Source organism: Eurosta solidaginis, chromosome 2 (assembly GCF_040869045.1).
Source record: "Eurosta solidaginis isolate ZX-2024a chromosome 2, ASM4086904v1, whole genome shotgun sequence".
NCBI lineage: Eukaryota > Metazoa > Arthropoda > Insecta > Diptera > Tephritidae > Eurosta > Eurosta solidaginis.
The window spans coordinates 246,796,729-246,823,242 of NC_090320.1; the positions used below are offsets into that span (position 1 = coordinate 246,796,729).

General features: G+C 35.1%; 1 protein-coding gene across 1 annotated transcript in view; it reads right to left on the bottom strand.

The window, feature by feature from the left end:
• The window catches only part of LOC137240790 (uncharacterized), a 105,436-nt gene extending 93,565 nt beyond the window's left edge, over positions 1-11,871 (bottom strand). Inside the window, exon 1 of the mRNA XM_067767532.1 lies at positions 11,059-11,871. Coding sequence (XP_067623633.1) covers positions 11,059-11,428 — 370 coding nt within the window. The 5' untranslated portion in view covers positions 11,429-11,871. The remainder of the gene's footprint in view (positions 1-11,058) is intronic.
• Positions 11,872-26,514: the final 14,643 nt, after the last annotated feature.

The following is a 26,514-nucleotide window of genomic DNA, read 5'->3' on the forward strand; positions in this document are numbered from 1 at the left end:
CCCAGCACTACATCAACCAAACACTCGAACGACTCGAAGAGTTGATGGGAAGCACAAGAAAGACTAGAGTCACCCGATCCATTGACTGGATTGGGTCAGCATGGAAATGGCTGGCAGGATCGCCTGACGCAACAGATTGGAATAACATCCTCCACAGCCAAAACCAGATAATAGCGAACAACAACCATCAATATAAGGTCAATAGAAAGCTATTCACAACCACCCAAGTAGTATTGAAACGAATTGAAGAAGTGGTGAACCGCACCAACTACGTAGTAAAGGAAACAGAAGGAATCGAATTCGAGCAAAGCGCACTTCGCAACATTGTCCTCATTCGTGAAGAGGTCAATGAATTTGTGCGAGCATGTCAATTGGCAAAGCGAGGAATTGTTAATACCAACTTGCTAGACATAGACGAAGTGAACCAAATCCTATCCGAAACAGAAACCCTCCCATACCAGAATGTAATTGAGGCAATCGAATATGGCCAACCATCGGTCCTCACAAACGGGACACTTCTACTTTACGTCCTATCGATGCCGAAAGTGACGGCCAGTAAATACAATCTTCTGATTACCCGCGCTGGAATCTACGCTGGTAAACAAGTGGACTTACCGTTCGACAGAATGCTGGTCAATCAAGAGGAGACATACGGGTTGACGAAGGATTGCATGGTTATCGGCTCATCCACAGTATGCAGCTCCGAGTCCTTGATTGCGCTGGAAGAAAACAGCTGCCTGCCACGACTCTTAAAAGGTGGGGCTGCTAGTTGTCAATTTATTAGACGAAACGGATCCCGTATAGAGCTGGTAAACGAAAACACCATTTTCATTTCAAACTACCAGGGCATAATAAGGAGCAACAATGCCACAATTACTATTAATGGCACATACGTAATTCAATTCAACAACGAGTCAATCAAGATTGGCGATCAGGAATTTTCCAGCAATGAAGCTGTTACCGCACACGCCCTCCCAGCCGTACTTTCACATAAAAAAACATACCATGAAAGTCAACTTGGAGTACATCCACGACATCACAATGGAGAATGTTAAGTATCTAGGCTATGTCAATGAAAAAATCAATTTTTCTATCGTTACAGAAGCTATCTCGATTTGCGCAATAGCCCTTATTGCCGGAACACTGTGGAGATGTTACACAAAGAAACTAGACCTTCCACCGGTTCAAATTCCAACGCATTGGACGGGAAACATTAGCATAAATAGGACCCCCAAAGGCAAATCTGCACCTGAATTTTATCGCTCAGATCCTAGCCTGCCAGTCACAAGCGTCAGTACTAAATCATCACCAGAAGACCGCAATCACTCCTTACAAAATTTCTCCCCCTCACGCTTTTCGACATTTGATCTACGAGACGCAGATCTTTAAAGGGGGAGGAGTTACACGCATAGGTACCATAATACGGCACACCCTACGATCACGTTGATAAGCATGTGACTTATTTAGTTCAACAGAATAAGTCGCTGACGCGGCACACGCGCAACCATCGATCAGGTCACCTTACATTAGTTATGGGAATCGCACGCTAAGCATTTCCTGTTTACACAAGCGAGCAGTTCTGGGTAAAGCATGGGAACTGCAATGTAAACATTTTAGTTAATCTAAGAAGTTATTTAAGTAAGTTACAACGTATGTTGAGGGCAGTAGTTAATTAGCGTGCAAGTGGCACGAATAAATAAGTTGTGACGTTAATCTGAAATCGTTTTTTCTTTCTTTTCACAAGTATCGGAGGACAGTGAGTTCCTCGGCACCTTTAATTTTTTTACATCTCCCACGAGACGGGAGATAACTTATATATTAAAAGATATAAGATACGTGAGAAGCACATGTGAGTATTTGTATTTTTTAACTACTTTAACAAGCTCGCTTCCTAGATATATTTCTATGAGCCAGGAACTCTACCCTTCCTAAACGTCATAATTTTTGACTTGTTCAAGTTTTTTAGTACCCAATGATTACAAAAGCTGTGAACGGAATTTATCATTTGCTATAGCTGCTAATGGCGGCCACCGTGGTGTGATGGTAGCGTGCTCCGCCTATCACACCGTATGCCCTGGGTTCAACTCCCGGGCAAAGCAACATCAAAATTTTAGAAAAAATGTTTTTCAATTATAAGAAAATTTTTCTAAGCGGGGTCGCCCCTCGGCAGTGTTTGGCAAGCGCTCCGGGTGTATTTCTGCCATGAAAAGCTCTCAGTGAAAACTCATCTGCCGTGCAGATGCCGTTCGGAGTCGGCATAAAACATGTAGGTCCCGTCCGGCCAATTTGTAGGGAAAATCAAGAGGAGCACGACGCAAATTGGAAGAGAAGCTCGGCCTTAGATCTCTTCGGAGGTTATCGCGCCTTACATTTATTTTTTATTTTTATAGCTGCTAAACTAATTTAGCCAACAAAAACGGATCATCTGCATACACAAGCAACTTCACATTAATGTTATTAACCCTAAAAACTCCGCACAAATAATTATTTAGGTCATTTAAGTACAACGAATATAGAAACGGACTTAAAATACATCATCGCTGTGTTTTAAGTCCGGTCCGTGGTGAACAAAAAAGACTCCAACAGATTGCCATCTTAAAAAACTTTGCAAGACGTATTTGTGTAGGCTAGAGTTGAAAGACCATAGGAGGCTAGTTTATAAAAGAGCATATCACGGGGAATCGTATCGAAAGCACACCAGAAATCTACAAAAAAGGCAAAAGTTCTTTTATTGCGTGAAAAATTCAGGTGAACAATACTTGAAAGCACAAAGAAATTGTCTGTTGCTTTTGTGAAACACGGACTGATACTCAACTGCACAATCGATATAAGCATTTATGCGATCAACTTAAAACCTGGAAATTTAATATATAGTATCTAATAGAGACAGACCTCTGTAATTTGGAGCAATATTAAGGTAAACTTAAAAATTGCAATCAAGATAGAGGAATTGAAAGAGGAAGGGATCTGCTTTCTCAAATATATAAAATTAAGAAGCGGCAGCAGTTCATTGTGAAAAGATTTTGAAGCAAACTTGTAAAACTCATAACATACGCCATCCTGCGCTGAGTTTTTTTTTTACATTTACTACCATCAATAACCAATTGGAGTTTCATACAATCAAAATGACCATTGGAGGAGGGGTCAGAATGATGAGGCATGGCCCAGTGCACTCACGAATGAATATTTTTAGGCAAGAGAAGATCTTTGAAATGAAAATACCTTTTTGCGACTGGCTATCAAACCACGCAAATTTCATTGGTTTTCTTTCCTTGTTTTCAACTCAATCTTTATTTATTTGATTTTTTCTCGTTGTAACATTTTTTCTAAACTAATAAGTATTGAATATCCCATTTGAAAGTTTGAAGTTTAAAGTTGAATGCTATTGATATGAAGTTTCAGTCTTTTGCTATTGTTGAAGTGTCTTTAATTTTTTTTTATTTTCCATTGAAGACAATGGTTACGAAAAACAAATATTCTTATAAAAACTGTTAGCACTTGCTTTTAGTATATTTACGTACTGTTTTGTTTGCTTTTCCTTACTTCTTTTATACATCTTTCGGCTGATGTTTTAAACCACTTTCCAATCAATATTGGATACTAATGCAATCCATTTTTAGTAACTCCCCGGAGAGTTAGAGTTTTGAAGCTAAGAGCACACGTTGAAATCCGATGACAATGATAACGCATGTTCCAGGGATTGTGAAAACTCAAACAATCATTCGAACTTGGAAATGTTGTTTTCGATTTTTAAGAAACTTCCAGATAACTCAGAGATCTAAAACTTTGGACGAAGATTTAAATTCTATTTGGTTGCAATATTTACGTTAAAAAACTTGGCTCGATGGGACAGGGATCGAGATATTAAGAGGTATGGAAAGTCTATTTAAAAGATGTGGAATCTTCCGACCACTTTTTTTTAGTAATTTCGAGTAGAGCTAGATTCTTGAAACTAAGAACATACTTCGGAACCCCATGACAAAGCAACATGAGAGAAAAAAATGTTTCGCTAGGTGGTCCAGAACTGTGAAAATTCAAAAACTCGCCCGAACTTTCTTTCGAGCTTTCAGAAACTTCCCGATAACTCTGAGATCGAAAATTTGAACGAAGCTTTGGGCTCTATTAGGTTGTAATGTTTAGAACAAAAAAAGTATTATAGGTGGGACAGGAATTAAGATAATTCGAGGTATTAAGAAGTACAGAAGAAAAGTCTTGTGATCGATTTCTGAGTAAATACTCATTGAGCTAGAATCGCGAAACCTTACACATAGTTGAGGTCACTTAGGCAATGCAATAAAAGGAAAAAATAAAAATAAGTTAAAAAATGTTCTAGTACCTCTTTTGTATAAAAGTACCAGAAGAAACCAAAAATGTCTCTTTAAACAAAGACATCATCCTGTTGAACATTGATATTAAAATTTTAACAAAACCACTATACGAATTTTTCAAGGAACAAAAATAGATAGGTGGAGCTCACATTGCCGTCTTAGGTAAAAATTATATAGAAACTCTGTTTATTGCACTCCAGCTTTATATTTTTCAATATAATAAATAAATATTAAAAATATTGAGAAAATTTTTTTTTAAATTAATAGAAATTTTAGGATGTAAAAAATGGGCCACTGGTGATGGCGATTTCAGATGAATATCAACCGTTTTGCTTAAAACTAAGATGTCGGGAATATAAGAGGCCTTTTGATATTGCATAGCATGTTAAGTTTTGGGAAAAATGTGATGTATATTCACTTTTTGTTTTAAGTTTGCTAGTGAGGTGCGAAATGTGTGCCGAAAAGATATTTTTACTTAAGTTGGTTGGTTACATGGTGCTGTTCCTGGCCGTGTTGGGGCAGTGTCATGCAGTGTCGGTGGTAAGGATTCACAAATATGACGAAGTGGGAAGTAAGCTGCCACATATTGCCTCTAATCGGCAAGAAGGGCCCACTATTTTTCCCGTGGTAGAACAGAAACACATAACTCGTAATTATGCGCTTTTGTCTTGCTATATATTTCGGAATTCCTGAGAAAAAAACTTTTAGGGAATTCAACCCGTTTTTTTCTACCTCATTTCTAAGTACTTTAAACTGAAACCAAAATAAAACAACATAACTTAAAATGTATGAAAACATTGAAATGGGTGCACGACAAAAGCGAGCAACTTTTAAAGAATCCCCGTTATTGTTGCACATATTGCCTTTTTGGCGAAAAAATTACCAAAGTCCAATTCTCCAATATCCTTAGAAGCTTCATCAAAAGTTTCATTGCCCTATTGGTGATGGTCGCGGAAATTTCGTAATTTTGAAAATATCTGAAGTTACGTGCTTTTGCTAAACCACAAACAATTTAAATGTATGAAAAACAAATTTCATAGTACTTCAGTCGAGGTTACGTGGTTTTGTTGTGAAATGAAAAATTATTTTATATGAAATGCTAAAAACGTGTAATTTTCCAGGCGCGTAACTTTACATTTTAGTTAATTCATCCAAAGCTAGGAAACAAAAATATTAGCCCCTTATACATAAAAAACTTTACAGTTAAGTTATCGAAAAGTATGAACGTATTTGCGCTTGATATTTGAGGAAATATGGACTTCTACGCAAATCCTTAATTTCCCGCAATGTTCAAAAAAGTAGTTGAATGTTTTTGCTCTGTCACGGGAGACGTGCAAACACGCTGCACGTATAAGAATTCTCACGATGGAGACATTACTTAATTAAAAGAAAATCTGCTAATACTTTTGTAATGGATACAGACTTCCAATAGCAGAGATTTTGCTGAGGTTTATATACATATACTAGAAGACCCGGCAGACGTTGACCTGCCCTAAATTTGGCCTATCTGCATACATTTTAATAAGCTTTTTCCGTCTGACTCTGCCTTTTTCGCTTCATCTATCTCCATCTTCGTCTCATTCTATCTCTTTCTCAATCTCCTTCTCTCTTTTCTCTTCTCTCAATTCTTTCTCATTCTTCTGCATCCCTTATTTCCTGTCCCAGAGGGTTGTATGTATTTTATTCCCGTGCTAGTCCTAATCCCAGTCACAGGCCGTCTCTGGATAATATATTACTCTGTACTAAAGCACTCATCAACAGCTTTCATTTGATATCCATATTGTATAAACACTGTCTAGGCGTTCACGGGCCCACGTTTTGGCCTATATCTCAAGATCCTAGTCACCCAGGTGTATGATAATTACTCTCTACTAAAGCACTCATCAACAGCTTTCATCTAATATCCATATTCTATAAACACATTCTAAGAGTAGCCGGGTCCACGTATCGGCCTATATCGCGAGACCCTGTACGTCGATCGCAACCAACCCTATGTAATAACAACCTAGTGAGGTATACGCAACTTGTGTGAAAGTTTGAACAAAATCGACCGACGCATCTCTTCAAACACTGGCGACCAACTAATACACATTTTAGCCTTTCTTTTTATATATATAAATTTTTATTTTTCACACTTCACTATAATATTAAAACGAAATACAGATTTTCTTTGCTTTTGAAATTCGGCTTAAAAAATGCACATGGAACAACTAAAGACTCTCCTGAATTAAAAAAAATTTCATAGTACCTCTAAATTGCGGGCCCCCCTCAGAGGACCCCCCCCCCCCCCCCCCCACCCTCTCGGCGGGTTTGGTGATGTGCCATAATTGATATCATTCACTTTAATATTCTTTATTGATAAGCACGTTGTTTAATTAAACACTAACCAATTACACGGAAGCATATATGCACCCCTGAAAATGTGAGTGCCAGTGCGTATACGTAACATTTTATTATTACGTATAAACATATACAAAAATTTCAATAAAATAATATTTCGACTATAAACTGAGATATAACCTATCCTTTCTTTCAAGTTAGATCAAACTACACACGGGGTGCAAAACAAGTTCAAAAACGGTTCAGTAATTTAGGAGTCCATTTGCGCCAAACATAGTGACACGTGATTTTTATATATTACGATATATCAATATTCCGGTAGTGTGGACAATAAATCGGTGACATGAGCCATGCCTATGTGACCTACGGCTCATGATAGATATATATCTCACCGTATGTTAATGAAGGATTGGAGGTAGTGGTCCTCGTTTTGATTTTCTGCATACATTTTTTAAAACTATAATATTTCCAAAAAAAATTTCACACTACTTTGACAACTTGTTTAGTACGTTCACTGATTTTACAATACCAAATTACGATTTAACTTATGCGCTCACGTATAGCACGATACCAAATAAGAAATATTACGGAACGAGTATCTTGGTCACGGAAGACACGATACGGACGCAGAAAGATTATGGCTTTGTTCAAAGGTTTATTTTTCGTTTCCTAGGTACATTTATATAAAGGAAGTATTAAAATGTTTTTTATATTCTTTTCATTATTTTATTTCTTATCCAACTAAACACAAATTTGCAAATCGTGAAGCTGGTTCGTTTCTTAAGTCTTTTGTTTGAAGTGTTTTTTAATCGCCGCTTATATTAGACATCGCATTCTGTTAAGCAAATCAAGCAAGCTTTCTATGACGAAATTTGTTGGCTTTCGGTAAAAAAAATTTCAGTGCTTTTTATAGCAAATTTTTCTCTGTTTTATTGGTTTACGTGTGCAAAGATTCTCGTGTGATTCTTGCTTAATTAGAGTTTAAATACACTCAATGTTAAAAGGTAAGTAGCAATTAATTTTTGGAATGTTTTTATATAATTGTTTAGTGCATTTACTTAGCATCCTTAAGCACTCAACATCTGGCTTGCTAAATAAGAAAAACAGGAAACCATATTCACTTAACTTCAAGAGTTTATGCACAGAGTTAGCTAACAGAGCTTAATGGCTGTGAAATATTTAAATTAATTTATTTAATTGCAAGAAAAAAATACTTTACAAATGTCTGGTACGAAAACGTAAAGTTTGAGTAGATAAAGTAATCCTACAGCTTGTTGAAAGTTGTAGTTGACAACGTAAAGTGATTATTTAATACTAACAACACTACAACACAACACTAACTCGAGATCTTGGCGGTGCAAGAGTTGGCGTTCGCGTGATATAAGGAGATGAGATCGAATGACTTGCTTACTTCCTTAATTCCCGCTTAACCTTTTAAAGTGTAATGGACGTCCAACAAGGCACACCATTCACTTCTTCTTTGAGTTAACAGGTGCCAATTGGTCACACCAAGGGAATTTAAATCGGGTTCAACCAGGTCCTTTCATCTGAGTGGGGCCGCTCTCTTCCTCTGCTTCCATAGGCAGGTTCCGATAAAAATTATTTCTGCTGAAGCAATATCAGCATAACATGGTCTAGCCAGCGTAGCCGCTGCGTCTAAATTCGCTAGACTATGTTGATGGCTGCGTAAAGCTCGTACAACTCATCATTATATCTTTTTCGGTACTCAACATCGCCAATATGTAGTGGTCCGCGAATCTTTCGAAGTATTTTTTTCTTCAACACTTCCATAGACTTTTCGTCTTATGTTGTCTGCACAATGGATGGTGAAGCCGCGTGTAGAAGTGCGCACAAGTTGGGAAAACTTCTGATCTCTATTTATCAGAGAATTGGCCAGAGCGACTCTTTTGCATGCAGTTTAAGTCGCTTGCGGCCAAGTATCCTCTGAGCAGCCACTGAACATTCACTAAATGGTGCACTAATGTGAGAAGGTGACAACCTGGCTATGCCATACTCGGTTTAAGGACTAGCGAAGTGATTTTCATAGGTAGCGTATGCTCATCACACGGTGCGGCTGCAAACGAGTGACTATCTCGGATCAAGCGACTATATAAACGTGCAAGTAATACTTTCATCTCTGCTAAGCGGGGTGTGCAACGCGCTTGGGACCCGCCAGGTTAAACCAGGGGATACAGGGATAGTTGTTGATTATTTCCTGCTTAACCACATTGGCGATTTAGAAGGTTTCGTAATAAGTCTCACCATCTTTCACTGTTTCGCGATTACACCAAGGAATTGGAATACTTTCTGGGCCAGAGCATTTTTTTTTCGAATTACCCGAGAATAAATACTTTATTATGTCCTTATTTGCCGCAAGACAAATGTTATTTGAGTTTTTATCTAGTCCAGAGAAAGCTGAACTTGTGAAGTTTTGTTAAGGCAAATGTTATCAATATCACCAACGGACGCCAGCAATTGTCGCTCTTAAAATAGGCTGTGCCATCGCGGTTTAGAGTCACTGCTAGAATTATCTTTTTCAGCATATGGTTAAAGAAATGGTGGTGAAGGGAGTCGCCTTTTCTGAGGCCTCGTTGAGAGGGCCGGAAAAGTCCTTCCTAAACCTTTCAGGACTGCTGGTTTACCTCTTTTTCATTTGGCAAAGCTTTGTTTACTTTATCGACGGTGAGTGTCCTAAAGAATCTGACGCATCGTAAAAATCGCAGCGATGGTAGATTTACCATATCTGAAGTTACTTATATGGTTCAGCCTTTCAAACAGCATACTAAACTGAACCTCACATGCGACAATAAGCAGGCTAATTCCGCGGTAATAAGCACGTTTTGAGGGATCGCATTTCTTTTGAATTGGGCAGATCAAACTTAAATCTCAATATGGATTAGTAACACTTCGTCTCTATGTATATACAGTTAGACGATTAATCCCTTGTTACGCGTCACCTTGTTATTCTTTAGCCGGGATATTGCAATTCCCACTTCGTCATGGTCGGTTGCCAGAACACTTTTTCCGTCATCGACGCTTGGGGAAGCAGGTTCGCGATCACCTCGCTGCTTGTAATGAAGCTGGTCTTGAAGCCTTTCCCCATTCGCCGGATTGTTCGATAGAATTTTCAGGACTTATTCCAAGCAGATAGTATCTGAAATTCCTACAATTCAAACTCCCCCTCCAAAAGGAAACTACATGTTCTTATTGTTGACCAATTTTGGGATGTTGACTGGGCGATTAGTAACGTGAAATCCCTGAAGTTTACACGCTGTTGAACAATCATTTTCCTGATGTCTCGGTTAGGAAGGAAAATATATCTGACACGCTTGCGGTTGTTAGCTCTAAGAGAATACGCCACGTAGGGGGATACTACGGAACGACTAAATTCATTTAGTACTCCGGGCCCGGATGACACTAAGTTATTGCTCGAAACTGGACTATATATCCCATTGTTGAAACATAATCAAAGTTATGTTTATTTCAATGGACATTGGGAGCTCTCGCGACTCTTCTTAAGACTTCAAATCAATCAGTCACTTGTTGTTTCTCTTCAAAGTATTGCATCACTTGATTGCTTTTTACATACGTGACAAAACTCCTCATGCCTACTATCGACATCATAGCTTGCCTAATGTAAGATAATGTGAAACGGCTCTCTTCGAAAACTTCCCTGTATGGAAGCAGTAAATGCTGCTTTTAGTAGAACTTGTCGTTGCCCCGCTCAAACCATTTTGTTCGGTCAATGAATCTGTTGATATCATTTGCATTTGTTCGGTCCTTTGCAAGTTCGTCTGCCTTTTCGTTTTCCCAAATGCTTCTGTGACCAGGAACCCACATAATAGTTGAGAAGTCACAATGAAGGGAACGCTTGCAGATGCTGACGGCCTTAGACAAACGTATGTGGAAACTAGGCGCCATGATTGCTGTTTGGCTATCTGAGGAAATGTAATACCTCGTGCCCTCTTACACCGAGTCCTCCGACAGGAGCATAAAGGTCCTCTTTATACCCAAAATTTCCATTTGGAAGATACAAGCCGAGCCGGGAAGACGGACTGCCAGCAATACCTTAAGTTTTTCAGAGAATGCACCAGCTCTCATGCCACAGTCCAGTTTGGACCCATCGTTGCAGAGGGAAATCGCTTTCTTCCTATGCCTGTGGACCCCTTCCAGCCCCCCTTTAAAGGAAATTTGACCTTATGCCACCTTTGCAAATTTAGCAGTAGCTTTCTAAGGATACAACTGTAATCATAGTGCTTCGAGTTTCAACAGTCAGACTCATAAAGTTTTTTTTTAATTCTTCTCGCCTTCCTCAACTGTGCTTAAGCGACAATTTCTATGTTTTCGATAAACATGCACATGGCAACCGTAATCATCAAACACAACTTACCATATTTCCCAGCCGCATGATTACTGTTAGCCGCAATGCCACTTTTTCTGCCCTGCTTATCCTTTGGTGCTGACTCCACTGCTGCTGTTGTTGCGCTTGACTTGCCGTCAATGTCACTCAAACTTTCCGGCACAACTTGCATACCATGAACGCGCGCTATTTTTGCTGCGCGCATGCGCGGTAATCCTTTCGTTCCAGCATTGGCAGCTGTGATAGTGCCAGCTGCTGCAATACTTAACAACAACTGCAACAAAAGCGTTACAAATAAAATTTTGTAACCATAGGCAGCAGCACGGCAGCGTCCAAAATATTTAACCAAGTTGCAACTGCTGTGCCGTGGTAAAAGGTTAGTGGTGGAACGAAAGGGCATTGTGGTTTTGTTGATTTTTTGTTTGCTTGAGGGCTTAGATTTGTTTAGTTGAATTATGAATCAAATTTGTTGGGGAATCACTTTACACTTTAATTTATTAATTATATTTTTTTCAAAGGCGGGCGTCACACTGTGGAACAGCATATAATTAACTGCTCACTTCCTTTGCTTAGAGTTAAAGATTCGCACAGCATTCACAAGAATACACTAAAATACGCTCAAGCTCACTATCACTTTATTTCTACGGATCTAGATTACAATTATTATTAAGTTTTATTAGCTATTTTTATATTTTAGGAAAATATATATGTATACAACAAACGCTTTTCCGATGCCTATGCGTACAGCAAAGTAGTTAATTTAAATTACTTTTTTACACTTGTTGTATCTTTTTTATCACTGTTTTTCCATTCACCATTCCTTAGCTTTTGTGCAGCCGTCAACACAACCGTTCTTCTACCAGTGCCGTAAACAACTGATCTTGCGCAGTTGCCGCAAACACATGCACAACAACCAGTCCAAGAAACAACTAAGAAGCCAATGTCAATGCCGGTAATGCTTGATAAGCTGAGCTTTTTTTGTTGTTGTTTATCATATGCGGTCTTCTTTGCTTCAATGCCAAGGCTGCATGTGAGTAGTTTGGTTCGTTGTTCTCTTTCAATGTAAACAGAGAGCCAGTTATATTAATTTGAGCGCATAAGAGCTTTCACTCAAGAGTAAGTGACTCAATATTGAAGCTAAGTAAGCAACGTGAGAATATAAATCGAATTTCTAGTAGTGTAAGCTTTCACAGAGTAATATTAAAACAACAAAAGCAATCATGGAATCATGAAAAGAGTACCATTAAGCTTAATAAGTAGGCACAGTATTGTGGTCTTCCCGGAAGGTCCGGTAAATTCGAACTTATTATTACGCTCGAAGATGTAAACAATCTACTCTAGATGTCGCAGGACTTAACGTGCATCCACACCCTTATTTTCTAATACCAACTATCGAGAACTACCTTATGTCGGTTTAGGTGGTAGCTATTTTAGCTATATTGTTGGAATCTATTTAACGGGGATACTTAAAACTTGTCCTTTCAAGAAAACGGTAGCTTAGCATTAAGTGGCGAAATGATTCTACCCCGGAATCCTCTGCTCAATCAACACTCAATCAGCACTCCGTTAGGTCAATACGTCATTAATTTTCGAAATGAAGTCGATATACAGCCGCTGATGAATCCTAGTAGCTCCATCAAATGCTTCTTATCAGTTGCAACCATAAATATCTCGATATCTTGCAAGATTCTTTCTCGGACGGCACATAACTAAAAGTATTACACGATTGTCTACGCTTCAATTCGGACTACAGAGATAACTTCAAGATATAACGCTATGACCTGGTAACAACATAATTTTGATCATAAAATACTTCTTAAGAGCTATCAGGAAAGGATTTACACATCTCCCTGAACCGCCTGATGGGATGCTCTTCCAGAGAACTACAATATCACCTGTTGATAGTTAATCATGCGGGAACACCTCGTCCTAAGTCACCTTCCGAGTGTTTTATATATAATCTATAGGTAAGTCAGCATAATTTATTTTTTATTATTTATATTATTTTATTTATTTATTTAAAAGCATTATTGCATTAATTAACAATATGTACTATGTACGAAATTGAACTTAAATTAATATTAATATTTAAATAATAATTTGTACTGAGAACCAAGTATGATTTTTGCTGGAAAAATAATCAACATGTACACAGCTCCGCCCTAACAAGATTGTTATCTGCAGAAGAAGGCCGATGGGCTCAGCGGAGGGATATAATTGTATGACCAGACTCGAAGCAAACATACGCTTAGCAATAGCGAAGGTTACCACCAGAAATGTTTACGTGACCCAGGATAACAAAATTGTAAGATAACCCTACTTGTGATATTTATATCCCCTATAGGAACTCGACTTAAGCCCCCTTCCTAGGCACCAACGTTTGCATGATTTCAACTCTTCTTAGTAGCGCTCTGCCCAAAATTTCGTAGATCAAACTTCACCAATACAAACACGCACGAGTTATATTATGATTAATTTTAATTGTAATTTTTAAGTTAATTATTACTATAAACTTTAAATAACTTTGTATGAGAAATGTTTTCTTATATTCATAGAAAAAATGATTTTAGATTTTCATTTTATCTATCAAAAATTTTCATTGTAAGAAATATTCTTGAAAAGAATAGTTTTAATAAACAAAAATATAAAAATATATCTAAATATTTATTTGGCGCAGTCTACGGGTCAACCTAAACTCAAGCCGTTTTTTAAAAAACGATGATACAAGCGATATAAAAACGCCTAAAAGCAGATTATAAATTTTAAAGCTACAATCAAAAAGAACATTTTATAGCAAATTATATCTCCAATCAAAAAGAACATTTTATAGCAAATTGTATCTACAATCAAAATGAAAATTTTATAGCATAATTTGAAAACCTAAACGCAGATTAGGAGAACCGAAAAGAAAAGAAATTCAATATACCACACCCATCAAACAAAAGCCATTGCAAAAGAAATCGATCTACAATCAAATCATAGTCAAAAATTTAAAAATGGCCTTACAATTAACTTTTCAAGATATCCTCAAGGATGCCCAGCACATTAAAGAATTCAGAGGTGACGGTAATTATGCATTAACTTCATTTATTAGGGAAGTTGAATCAGTGCTATCTATATGTAATACGGAACAGCAAATGAAAGATTATATTTATTATAGAGTAATTCTAAATAAAATTCAAGGCTTAGCTCTCAACACAATTCGGATTTTAGGGCCTAACCCAATTTGGGAAGCCACTAAAAAGGTGTTAATTAAAAACTTCGGAATTAAAGAGTCTTATCATACTCTTTATCAAGAAGCATTTTCTATTAAAAATTGCGGAATACAAAATTATTTTAATAACATGTGTGGAATTTTGTGTAAAATTAATGAGAAATACGAATTTGACGAGAAAAAACCGGTTGAATTTAGTCCTCAGAACGTAGAAAAAATTATATTAAAAACATTTTTAAATAATATAGATTTAAGCTTAGCATCTATAATTATAAACAATAAGTTTAATAATTTAAGAGATGCCTTTAACTTTCTTGAAACCGAGGGTTTAATTAGAAATTATGAAAATAAAATGAGTTATACATTTAAAAATAATCCCGTATCCTTTAATAAAAGATCAAATTATAATTTTAATAATTCTAATCATTATCCAACTGCAACTTTAAGTGACGTAAATAATTCGAATAAACCATTCCAGGGATATTTAAGACAAAATCCTCCCAATTATTTAGAAAATAGAAATAGACAAAATTATAATAATAGAAATAATTTTAGAAATAATAATTCCAATTATAATTTGCATAATAATAATTATCCTAATTATAATTCAAATAATAATTCTAATTTTAATAAATATCAAAATGCTAACCAATTTAGAAACAGATATAATAATACTAATTTGAATAATGATAATAATAACGATATGGAAATAGATCATCTGCAAATTAATCATTCAAAACAAATATTACCAAAACATTCAGATGAAAATTTTTTTTCTAACAGCCTCAGAAAATCATTACCAATAATAGAATTAACAATAAACAATAATAAATTAAGAGTATTAATAGATACAGGTTCAACAACATCATTTTTAAATAAAGAAAGATTACCTGAATACAAGAGAGTTCTACTTAATAAAAGTATTTGTTTTTCTTCTATTAATAGTTCAACTATTATTAGATATGAAATTATTACTGAGTTACCAAAAGAGTTTAATGAAAAAGGAACAATGTCGTGGAAATTAACCGATTTTAAAGAAAAAAAATTTGATGCAATAATAGGACAAAATATTTTAAAACCAATGAAAGCAATAATAGATATGAAAAATGAGACGGTTATTATAAATGGTAACATAATAAATTTTTTACAATCCTGTCCATATTTGTATAACGAAATTCACCAATTAGAAGTTTGTAATGTAGATAAAAAAGTTCTTGATTGTATATTTAAAGACTTAAATAATGAAGATCAAAAAGCTTTAAAAAATATTTTGACATTATTTAAAGAATTAATTTATATAGAAGGACAACCTTTAACTAATACAAATTTAATTGAACATGAAATTCGAACAACAGTAGATAAACCTATAAATTCAAAATTATACAGATATCCACAAGTACATGAGAAGGAAATTTGCAAACAAATTGATTGGATGATGAGTCAAGGAATATTAAAAGAGAGTAATTCTCCTTACAATAGTCCTTTATGGATTGTACCTAAAAAGTAGATAATAGTGGGGAACAACAGTGGCGAATTGTTATAGATTATAGGGCTTTAAATAATATAACAATAGATGATAAATTTCCAATCCCAAATATCGAAAATCTTTTAGACAAATTAGGACGTTCACAATATTTTACAACTATTGATTTAGCAAAAGGGTTTCACCAAATTTTAGTTAAAAAAAAAGATCAAACAAAACAGCTTTTTCTACTCCATATGGACATTATGAATTTGTCCGTATGCCATTCGGTTTAAAGAATGCTCCTGCAACATTTCAAAGGCTTATTAATTTTGTTCTGAAGGATTTGATAAATAAAATTTGTGTTGTATATTTAGATGATATACTTATTTTTTCAACTAGTTTCCTAGAGCATGTAAATGATATAAAAAAGGTTTTCCAAAAATTAAAGGAAGCAAATCTTCGAATTCAAATCAATAAATGTAAATTCTTTGCAAAAGAAACATTGTATTTAGGACATGTCTTAACATCAGAAGGAGTTAAGCCAAATCCCGCTAAAATAGATCAAATTTTAAAACTTGAATTGCCGAAATCAGTTAAACAAATTAAATAATTTTTAAGTATAACAGGATATTATCGAAAATTTATTAAAGATTATTCAAAGGTAGCTTATCCGCTAATAAAGTATTTAAAAAAGGACATGAAGTTAGATTTGAACGATTCGAATTATATTAATGCTTTTGAAAAGTTGAAAAAATTACTAACGGAAGAACCAGTACTTAAGTATCCAAATTTTAATAAACCTTTTCAACTTATTACTGATGCAAGTGCTAACGCAATAGGTGCTGTTTTACAACAAGATCAACATCCTATATGTTATGCCAGTAGAACATTAAATGATCATGAAAAAAATTATTCAGTTACAGAAAAAGAACTTTTAGCAATTGTTTGGGCAACGACTTATTTTAGACCATATCTTTATAGTACAAAATTTGAAATTTTATCAGATCATCAACCTTTACGATGGCTTTTCTTAAAATATCAAGGCAAAGCTATGAATCCAAGACTTTTTAGATGGCTAATAAAGTTAAGTGAATTTAATATAACACTTAATTATATTCAAGGTAAAGAAAATCAAGTAGCTGATTTTCTTAGTAGAATAGATGCAAATACAAATGAAATCAATGTGTTATCGATTTCTAGAGAGTCATTATTTAATAATGTAAATGACGATTTAGAAACAATTAATTCTAAACAAGATAATAGTAACATTTTTATAAAAATATTAGATACTGTAGTAAATAGATTTCAAGTACAAATAATATTGACAGATTATAAACGAAAAGAAAAAGAAATTAAACATAATAAAACAAAGATTTTTCTAAATTCTTTGGACTTAGAAAATAATTTTGAAAATATATTACGAAGAAATATTGATAAAGGTAAAATTGGAATATTTTGTGAATTAGATAATAGTAAATATAATGTTTTGAAAAATGAGATTATTGAAATGTACAAACATAATAAAAATATAAAATTTTTCCGATGTTCATATCATGCTAAAGACATTGAAACAGAAAAGGATGTTTACAAATATATACATAATTATCATAAAAATGAGACAGGACATACAGGAGTAGTTGAAAATTATGAGGGACTTAAAAGACTAATTTATATACCGAATTTGAAAGTTTTAGTCCATAAATATATTAATAACTGTTCTGTTTGTAGTAGGACGAAATACGATCGAAATCCAATTAAGAACAAATTTAAATTAACGGAAACACCAACTGATATTAAACAAATTGTACATATGGATATTTATACAAATTCTAAATCAAATTTTTTAACTTTTATTGATAGATTTTCTAAATTTGCAACAGCTTATTATTTAGAAGATAGGAATAATCAAACTATAATTGAAAAATTAAGACTTTATAAATCTCAACGTGGACATTTTCAGAAATTAATTTGTGATAATGAATTCAAAAGTATAAATATAAAAAATTATTTGATGAATGAAAATATTGAGTTACATTTAGTTACATCAAATAACCATACGGGTAATGCCGATATAGAGAGGTTACATAATACGATTTCGGAGAAAATAAGAATGATGTCCATTGAACATAATTCTCTTAATATTAAAGATAAAATAAGTAAATCAATTGAATTTTATAACAATAGTTTTCATTCTATAATAAAAGAAAAGCCAATAAATGTTGAAATTGGAAAATGTAATAAAATAACAATACATGAAAATATATTTAAAACAAAAAAAAATTATATTGATAAAATAAATAAAAAAAGAGAAAATTACGTTGAAAGTAGGAAACAAGGATTTATTAAAAATTATAAATCAATTAGACATAAACAAGAACCCAAATATAAATTTCACAAATTAGATAACATTCACCCTTCGAATATAAAAAGGAAATTGAAATTTGAAGGCATTCTTAATACCAAAGAAATAGATAAAGGTTAATTAATTATTAAATTTATGAATTTCAAATTTATTATTATTAATTGTTGTATTATAAACATATTTAAAAGTTAATAAAATACAGGTGTATTTTAATATAAATGAGGGAGAAGTTATATTATGATTAATTTTAATTGTAATTTTTAAGTTAATTATTACTATAAACTTTAAATAACTTTGTATGAGAAATGTTTTCTTATATTCATAGAAAAAGTGATTTTAGATTTTCATTTTAACTATCAAAAATTTTCATTGTAAGAAATATTCTTGAAAAGAATAGTTTTAATAAACAAAAATATAAAAATATATCTAAATATTTATTTCACGCGATAAAGTGGGTCATCGGGTCATAGAGACAGCCTTTCCTTCTCACTTAGCCGGGTAACGGGGGTATTAATAGGCTATGGCCAGCATCCTAGGTAATGGAAAGATAACCCGCGCCAAGATGCTTAGCTCGAAAAGAATGTGCACAGAAGTCATATTTAAAATGTGTCTGTATTGTTATTATCATTACTGAAGCACTTCTGGATAGACTAGTGATAGCAAACCAGAGTTTTGAGTCTGCTCTGCCAATATGCCTTTTTGAGCTCCCTATATTCTTTATGGCGTGGTACCAAGCAAGTATAACAGGCTAGCAAGCAGACAGTCGGTTCATCTTTTCCACACATTCTAGATATAGTAAGGACTTTATCTCATATAAAGGCTGAGTACAGCCTGACTGTCGCTTAATATTGTTCGCAGACCTTTGCACCTATGCAATAACATTTTAAAAATATTGTTAACGACTTCACTTGTCGTCTTCTTCTTCGCCTAGTAACGTATTGCTCGAGGATTTTAAAAAATGTTGTCAATATTGATGGTCCTCTGCTGAATATAGATCCGGTACTTTTCGGAAAATAACACCCTTAATGTACTAGGCCAACCATCACGGGAGCGTTTTGTTATGGCCACGTTAAACCTTCTTGGTAATTTAACATCTTCCTTCCGTGAGGAACGTGTGGTCACCTTCTAAATAAAAAATTTTTTTGAAGCTCCTCCTTTGCTACTTTTATCACGACACACTTAGTGGTCTGCCTTTGGAATATGTTTAGCTGAGTTAGTTCTGGCAGTACAGCCATCGCAACTGCTCTCGTAAAACACACACATGTCAATCATTGTGGTTTGTAGTGCAGTGTCAGTCTCACTGTTACCAGAGCTACTTTTAATGCCCAGGCCGGTGGGGCGAAGCACTGCTACAACAACAACAACAACATGCCCAGACCGCTGTTCCATACACCAGCAGAAGCCATACCATCATGGGGTGTGTATATGAAAAATTTTAAGTGATTTCCCTTTGGCGTATGCAATGAGAGCGTATTTGAGAAAGGTAAGCACGATAATGTCATCCGCAAAGCCCTGTCAACGGAATCCACTATCCGAAATTTATTGCAAAAATTGATCCAATTAAAAGACTCTCCAGTAGTGGTAATTGCACTCCTCCTTGCGGGAATTCCTTCGTAGTTCTCAACAGCACTACGCCGTCCTCTGCTGTAGTTTTTGAGAACGTTGTTCGGACCGCTTTTTCTATCACATATCTCCTCTCTTGTGCTCGACATACACTTCAGTGGTTTCAGTACCAATTTATATATTCAAAGAACAAAAATGAAATGCAAAATTGTTTGACCCCAACACTCAAATCTCCGACATACAAAATAAAGGATTTGTTGGTAACTTTCATTAACAAAAGCAATAAACAATTTTTACACACGTTCCTTACAATTTATCACTTCCGTGGCTGACCCTTATCGTCAGTTAAGCGAAGTACATAATTCATTGCTTTTGCAGGAAAAATTATTAATTAGGGAAGGGGCAATTAGTCACAGTCGGGAGGGTAAAGAATGAAGAATAGAAAATACACTGAATTTGCATACGTCTTTTGTGGGAGGGAGTCATGGAAATTTCTTACTTTTTCACTTCACGTGGTCGATATAATTCATTTGAAAAAAATTTCTCACAATAAATTAGCAATAAACTGCAAATTACGAAAAACTGAATAACCGCTGGCGGGGCAACGAAAAATATAACCAAAAGCGAATATGAAAGTAAAAATCAAAGTAGCGTTAAATAAGCACTCTCATGTGATTGCCTCAAGCTGAAATAATAAAAAGGAAATAATGTTGTTAAAATTTATTGCTCATATAAGTTGGAACAGAAGTCATCCTCAAGGTGTCCTAAATACTTTTTACCAAATGCCAAAGTGGAGTAGCAAAATACTTACGACCGATTGCTGACTTAAGTGCTTGATCAGCTATAATTGCGATGACTTTGAGCGTAAGCTTGGCATTAACTCAAGGCGATCTTTTGCCAAATAATAACATAATTATACTCTAAAGCCCTCACAATGTATGGCAGCCGGTGAATGCAAAGAGGCTGGAGCTGTTTATGATATATGAAGAAAGGACGTGTGGCCCTCGGGGACTGCCACGGTAAAGCTATTGCATATTATCAACTTATGCAATTATAATATTTATGCAAAAGTTTGTTTTCTTTGATATTAATTCAAGTTTTGTCTTTGATATTAATTCAAGTTACACTTTTTAAGCGTGGTGACCGACAAGAAAACAAATTTTTTACTTTTATTGAATAAATGAGAAGTTAATATTGGTTAAACAATTTTTATTATTATCTTACAAGATATGTACATACATAGGTTATTCAGGAATATTTATAATTGAAATTATATTTCTTTTCACTTTAACTTTAAGTTTAACTTTAACTTTAACTTTAACTTTAACTTTTACTTTTACTTTTACTTTAACTTTAACTTTAACTTTAACTTTTACTTTAACTTTAACTTTAACTTTAACTTTAACTTTAACTTTAAATTTAACTTTAACTTTAACTTTAACTTTAACTTTAACTTTAACTTCAACTTTAACTTTAACTTTAACTTTAACTTTAACTTTAACTTTAACTTTAACTTCAACTTTAACTTTAACTTTAACTTTAACTTGAACTTTAACTTTAACTTTAACTTTAACTTTAGCTTCAACTTTAACTTTAACTTTAACTTTAACTTTATGATAGAGATCCAATTTTATGTATTTGGCATGTTGCTAACACCGAACCTTTTCGAACCTTTTTTGACAAATATCCGTTACGGTTTTTTTTGATTTCGTCGCCAAGCCCGCGATAAAATCTATGCACTTCGAGCAGTGAGGAGACAATAAAAACATGAAACAAAAATGTATGTTTACATGAATCTGAAATCGTAAAGTTTTCGTGGTAACAGTGATGATGATGATGAAGGTTCATCTTCAAAAAGTCTTCCAACAATACCACCAACTCTGTATCAAAGTCCAGATTATTTAAATGACTTCGATATCGGTACCGTAAATAATGAGTTTTTGCGATCTGAGCAAGTCAACGAAATAATTCGTCGAGGTCATCAAAAGTGTCCTGTTATTTTTCCACGTAATCGTCATGACGACGAATTTCCTACCTCATTTGTTAAACAGAATCTTACCAAATGGAGTGAAAGTGGAGCGTGACTGGTTGGTGTGGAGTGCCAGTAGCAATGCTTTTTATTGCCTACTATGTCGTCTGTTAAGCACCAATACTTTAAATCGACCTAAAATTTGTTGTCCTGGCGGATATTCGAAATTTCAGGTGTGGAAGCAGCTGTACGATAAACTGCCAGCACACAAAAATACTCAAGATCACATTAAATGTTATATTCAATGGCGATCTTTACAAAATCTAATTCAAAAGGAGGAGGATCAATGAACAGCTAATCACTGAAACTCAAAAGTGGAAACAAATTTTATAAAGAATTTTGGACACTATTTTATTTTTGGGTGAAAGAGGCCTAGGTTTAACAGGCGAAGTATATATCTTGGTGAACGAAACAATCGACATTTTTTGGGCATCTAAGATCTCATAAGCCATTATGATCCGATACTTAGAGAGAAAGTTAGGATTTCACAACAGCACCACAAACGTTTACAAGTTCACTATCTTTCCCCAGACATTCAGAACGAGTTTATAGAAATTTATGCAAATCACGTGAGGGAAACTATATTAGATCAACGCAAAAAAGCCAAGAATTTTGCTAATATCTTTGAGGCTATGCCTGATGCTAATAACGTTGACTACGTTCATTTTGCGCTAACTCCGTTTCAATTCGAAAGCAATAAATTTTACAATTCAAGAACGGTTTTTGGCTTTCGTGAATTGTAACCAAAACACAAGTAAGGAAGGTTAAGTTCGGGTGTAACCAAACATTACATACTCAGTTGAGAGCTATGGTGACAACATAAGGGAAAATAACCATGTAGGAAAATGAACCGAGGGAAACCCTGGAATGTGTTTGTATGACATGTGTATCAAATGGAAGGTATTAAAGAGTATTTTAAGAGGGAGTGGGCCATAGTTCTATAGGTGGACGCCATTTAGGGATATCGCCATAAAGGTGGACCAGGGGTGACTTTAGAATGCGTTTGTACGATATGGGTATCAAATGAAAGGTGTTAATGAGTATTTTAAAAGGGAGTAATCCTTAGTTCCATAGGTGGACGCCGTTTCGAGATATCGCCATAAAGGTGGACCAGGGGTGACCCTAGAATTTGTTTGTACAATATGGGCATCAAACGAATGGTGTTAATGAGTATTTTAAAAGGGAGTGGGCCTTAGCTCTATAGGTGGATGCCGTTTCGAAATATCGCCATAAAAGTGGACCAGGGGTGACTCTAGAATGTGTTTGTAAGATATGGGTATCAAATTAAAGGTATTAATGAGGGTTTTAAAAGGAAGTGGTGGTTCTTGTATAGGTGGTCGCCTTTTCGAGATATCGCCATAAAGGTGGACCAGGGGTGACTTTAGAATGCGTTTGTACGATATGGGTATCAAATGAAAGGTGTTAATGAGTATTTTAAAAGGGAGTGGGCCTTAGCTCTATAGGTGGATGCCGTTTCGAAATATCGCCATAAAAGTGGACCAGGGTTGACTCTAGAATGCGTTTGTACGATATGGGTATCAAATGAAAGGTGTTAATGAGTATTTTAAAAGGGAGTAATCCTTAGTTCCATAGGTGGACGCCGTTTCGAGATATCGCCATAAAGGTGGACCAGGGGTGACCCTAGAATTTGTTTGTACAATATGGGCATCAAACGAATGGTGTTAATGAGTATTTTAAAAGGGAGTGGGCCTTAGCTCTATAGGTGGATGCCGTTTCGAAATATCGCCATAAAAGTGGACCAGGGTTGACTCTAGAATGCGTTTGTACGATATGGGTATCAAATGAAAGGTGTTAATGAGTATTTTAAAAGGGAGTAATCCTTAGTTCCATAGGTGGACGCCGTTTCGAGATATCGCCATAAAGGTGGACCAGGGGTGACCCTAGAATTTGTTTGTACAATATGGGCATCAAACGAATGGTGTTAATGAGTATTTTAAAAGGGAGTGGGCCTTAGCTCTATAGGTGGATGCCGTTTCGAAATATCGCCATAAAAGTGGACCAGGGGTGACTCTAGAATGTGTTTGTAAGATATGGGTATCAAATTAAAGGTATTAATGAGGGTTTTAAAAGGAAGTGGTGGTTCTTGTATAGGTGGTCGCCTTTTCGAGATATCGCCATAAAGGTGGACCAGGGGTGACTTTAGAATGCGTTTGTACGATATGGGTATCAAATGAAAGGTGTTAATGAGTATTTTAAAAGGGAGTAATCCTTAGTTCCATAGGTGGACGCCGTTTCGAGATATCGCCATAAAGGTGGACCAGGGGGGACTCCAGAATGAGTTTGTACGATATGGGTATCAAATTAAAGGCATTAATGAGAGTTTTAAAAGGGAGTGGTGGTAGTTGTATATGTGAAGGCGTTTTCCAGATATCGACCAAAATGTGGACCAGGGTGACCCAGAACATCATCTGTTGGATTCCGCTAATTTATTTATATATGTAATACCTGCCAAGATTTTAATGGTTTTTTATTTCGCCCTGCAGAACTTTTTCATTTTCTTCTACATAATATGGTAGGTGTCACAACCATTTTATAAAGTTTTTTCTAAAGTTATATTTCGCGTCAATAAAACAATCCAATTACCTTACCATGTTTCATCCCTTTTTTCGTATTTGGTATAGAATTATGGCATTTTTTTCATTTTTCGTAATTTTCGATATCGAAAAAGTGGGCGTGGTCATAGTCGGATTTCGTTCATTTTTTATACCAAGATAAAGTGACTTGAAGTAAGCACGTGAACTAAGTTCATTAAAGATATGTCGATTTTTGCTCAAGTTATCGTGTTAACGGCCTTGCGGAAGGACAGACGGACGACTGTGTATAAAAACTGGGCGTGGCATCAATCGATTCCTCCCATTTTCACAGAAAACAGTTAACGTCATAAAATCTATGCCCCTACCAAATTTCAAAAGGATTGGTTAATTTTTGTTCGACTTATGGCATTAAAAGTATCCTAGACAAATTAAATGAAAAAGGGCGGAGCCACGCCCATTTTGAAAATTTCTTTTATTTTTGTATTTTGTTGCATCACATCATTACTGGAGTTGAATATTGACATAATTTACTTATATACTGTAAAGATATTAAATTTTTTGTTAAAATTTTACTTAAAAAAATTTTTTTTTAAAAGTGGGCGTGGTCCTTCTCCGATTTCGCTAATTTTTATTAAGCGTACATATAGTAATAGGAGTAACGTTCCTGCCAAATTTCATCATGATAACTTCAACGACTGCCAAATTACAGCTTGTACAAATTTTAAATTACCTTCTTTAAAAGTGGGCGGTGCCACGCCCATTGTCCAAAATTTTACTAATTTTCTATTCTGCGTCATAAGTTCAACTCATCTACCAAGTTTCGTCGCTTTATCTGTCTTTTGTAATGAATTATCGCACTTTTTCGGTTTTTCGAAATTTTCGATATCGAAAAAGTGGGCGTGGTTATAGTCCGATATCGGTCATTTTAAATAGTGATCTGTGATGAGTGCTCAGGAACCTACATACCAAATGTCATCAAGATACCTTTAAATTTACTCAAATTATCGTGTTAACGGACGGACGGACGGACATGGCTCAATCAAATTTTTTTTCGATCCTGATTATTTTGATATATGGAAGTCTATATCTATCTCGATTCCTTTATATATGTACAACCAACCGTTATCCAATCAAACTTAATATACTCTGTGAGCTCTGCTCAACTGAGTATAAAAATGGTCAGAAAATCGCTGATCTAATTATCTAGGTAAACATGAAATCCCATTAAAAGATTATCGAGCACAAGGGTACGATAACGGCGCCAATATGAAAGCAGCTTACAACGGAGCACTAGGTCACATTGTCGACAAAAACTCGAATGCTGATTACTCGCCTTGTGCAACCCACAGTCTGAATTTATGTGGTGTTGATGCTGCAGAATGTTGTACGGCTGCAATTACTTTCTGCGGAGTTGTACAAAAATGTTTTACTATTTTCAGCAGCAGTCCACACAGTCTTTCAGACACTAGGTGGTCGACTAGATTGAGGCAATCAGGCCATTCGCAAACCATGTTCCAGGATTAACACAAGAACTAAACGCATTACTTAAGCTAAATTTGACTGGCCAAGCATACGGAGATATTAACGGCATTCTCAAGTACATCAACAAGTTCGAATGTATCTTGCTGTCCTCAATTTGGTTCAAAATACTGACTACCATTAATGAAAGAAACGTAGTCCTCCAAGCTAGAGACGCCACCATAGATATTGAGGTCCGACATCTAGATGCCTTATTAGCTGATTTGAAGTTGATCAGGAACCAATGGGAAACAATTTTAAACGAATGAAAAACATTCGAAAGAGAAAAGCCAAAAGACGTTCTGATGATAATTTAAATGAGATGATTACGGATGATTCAGAGTCTGACTTTAACAATACATTCCTGGTAATCGTTGATTTGGTAATCACTGGCATTACTGAACGATTTGTAGCTATGAGAAATTTGAACGAGGCGTTTTGTGGCAATTTGAAGACATGGATGAAACTACGCTTCGAGCGAGCGTAGCAAAATTTGTCGAAAAATACAAGTCGGACATTTCTGAAAGTTTGGAATGTGAAATAATTCACTTGAAACACATTTACGAAGCAAATTTTAATAAAGGTCTGTCACCATTGGAATTGCTAAATGCCATCTACATATCTGTATACAATTTTCCCCAACATTTGTGTTGCTTTACGTATCTTTTGCACTATACACTCAGAGAAAAGCGCCGTTCTAAAATCCAGCACCACCGCACTCAATTCAAGCTTTTCATGTTCTTACATTTTTTGTCTTGAAAAACGAACGACCTGTTCTCA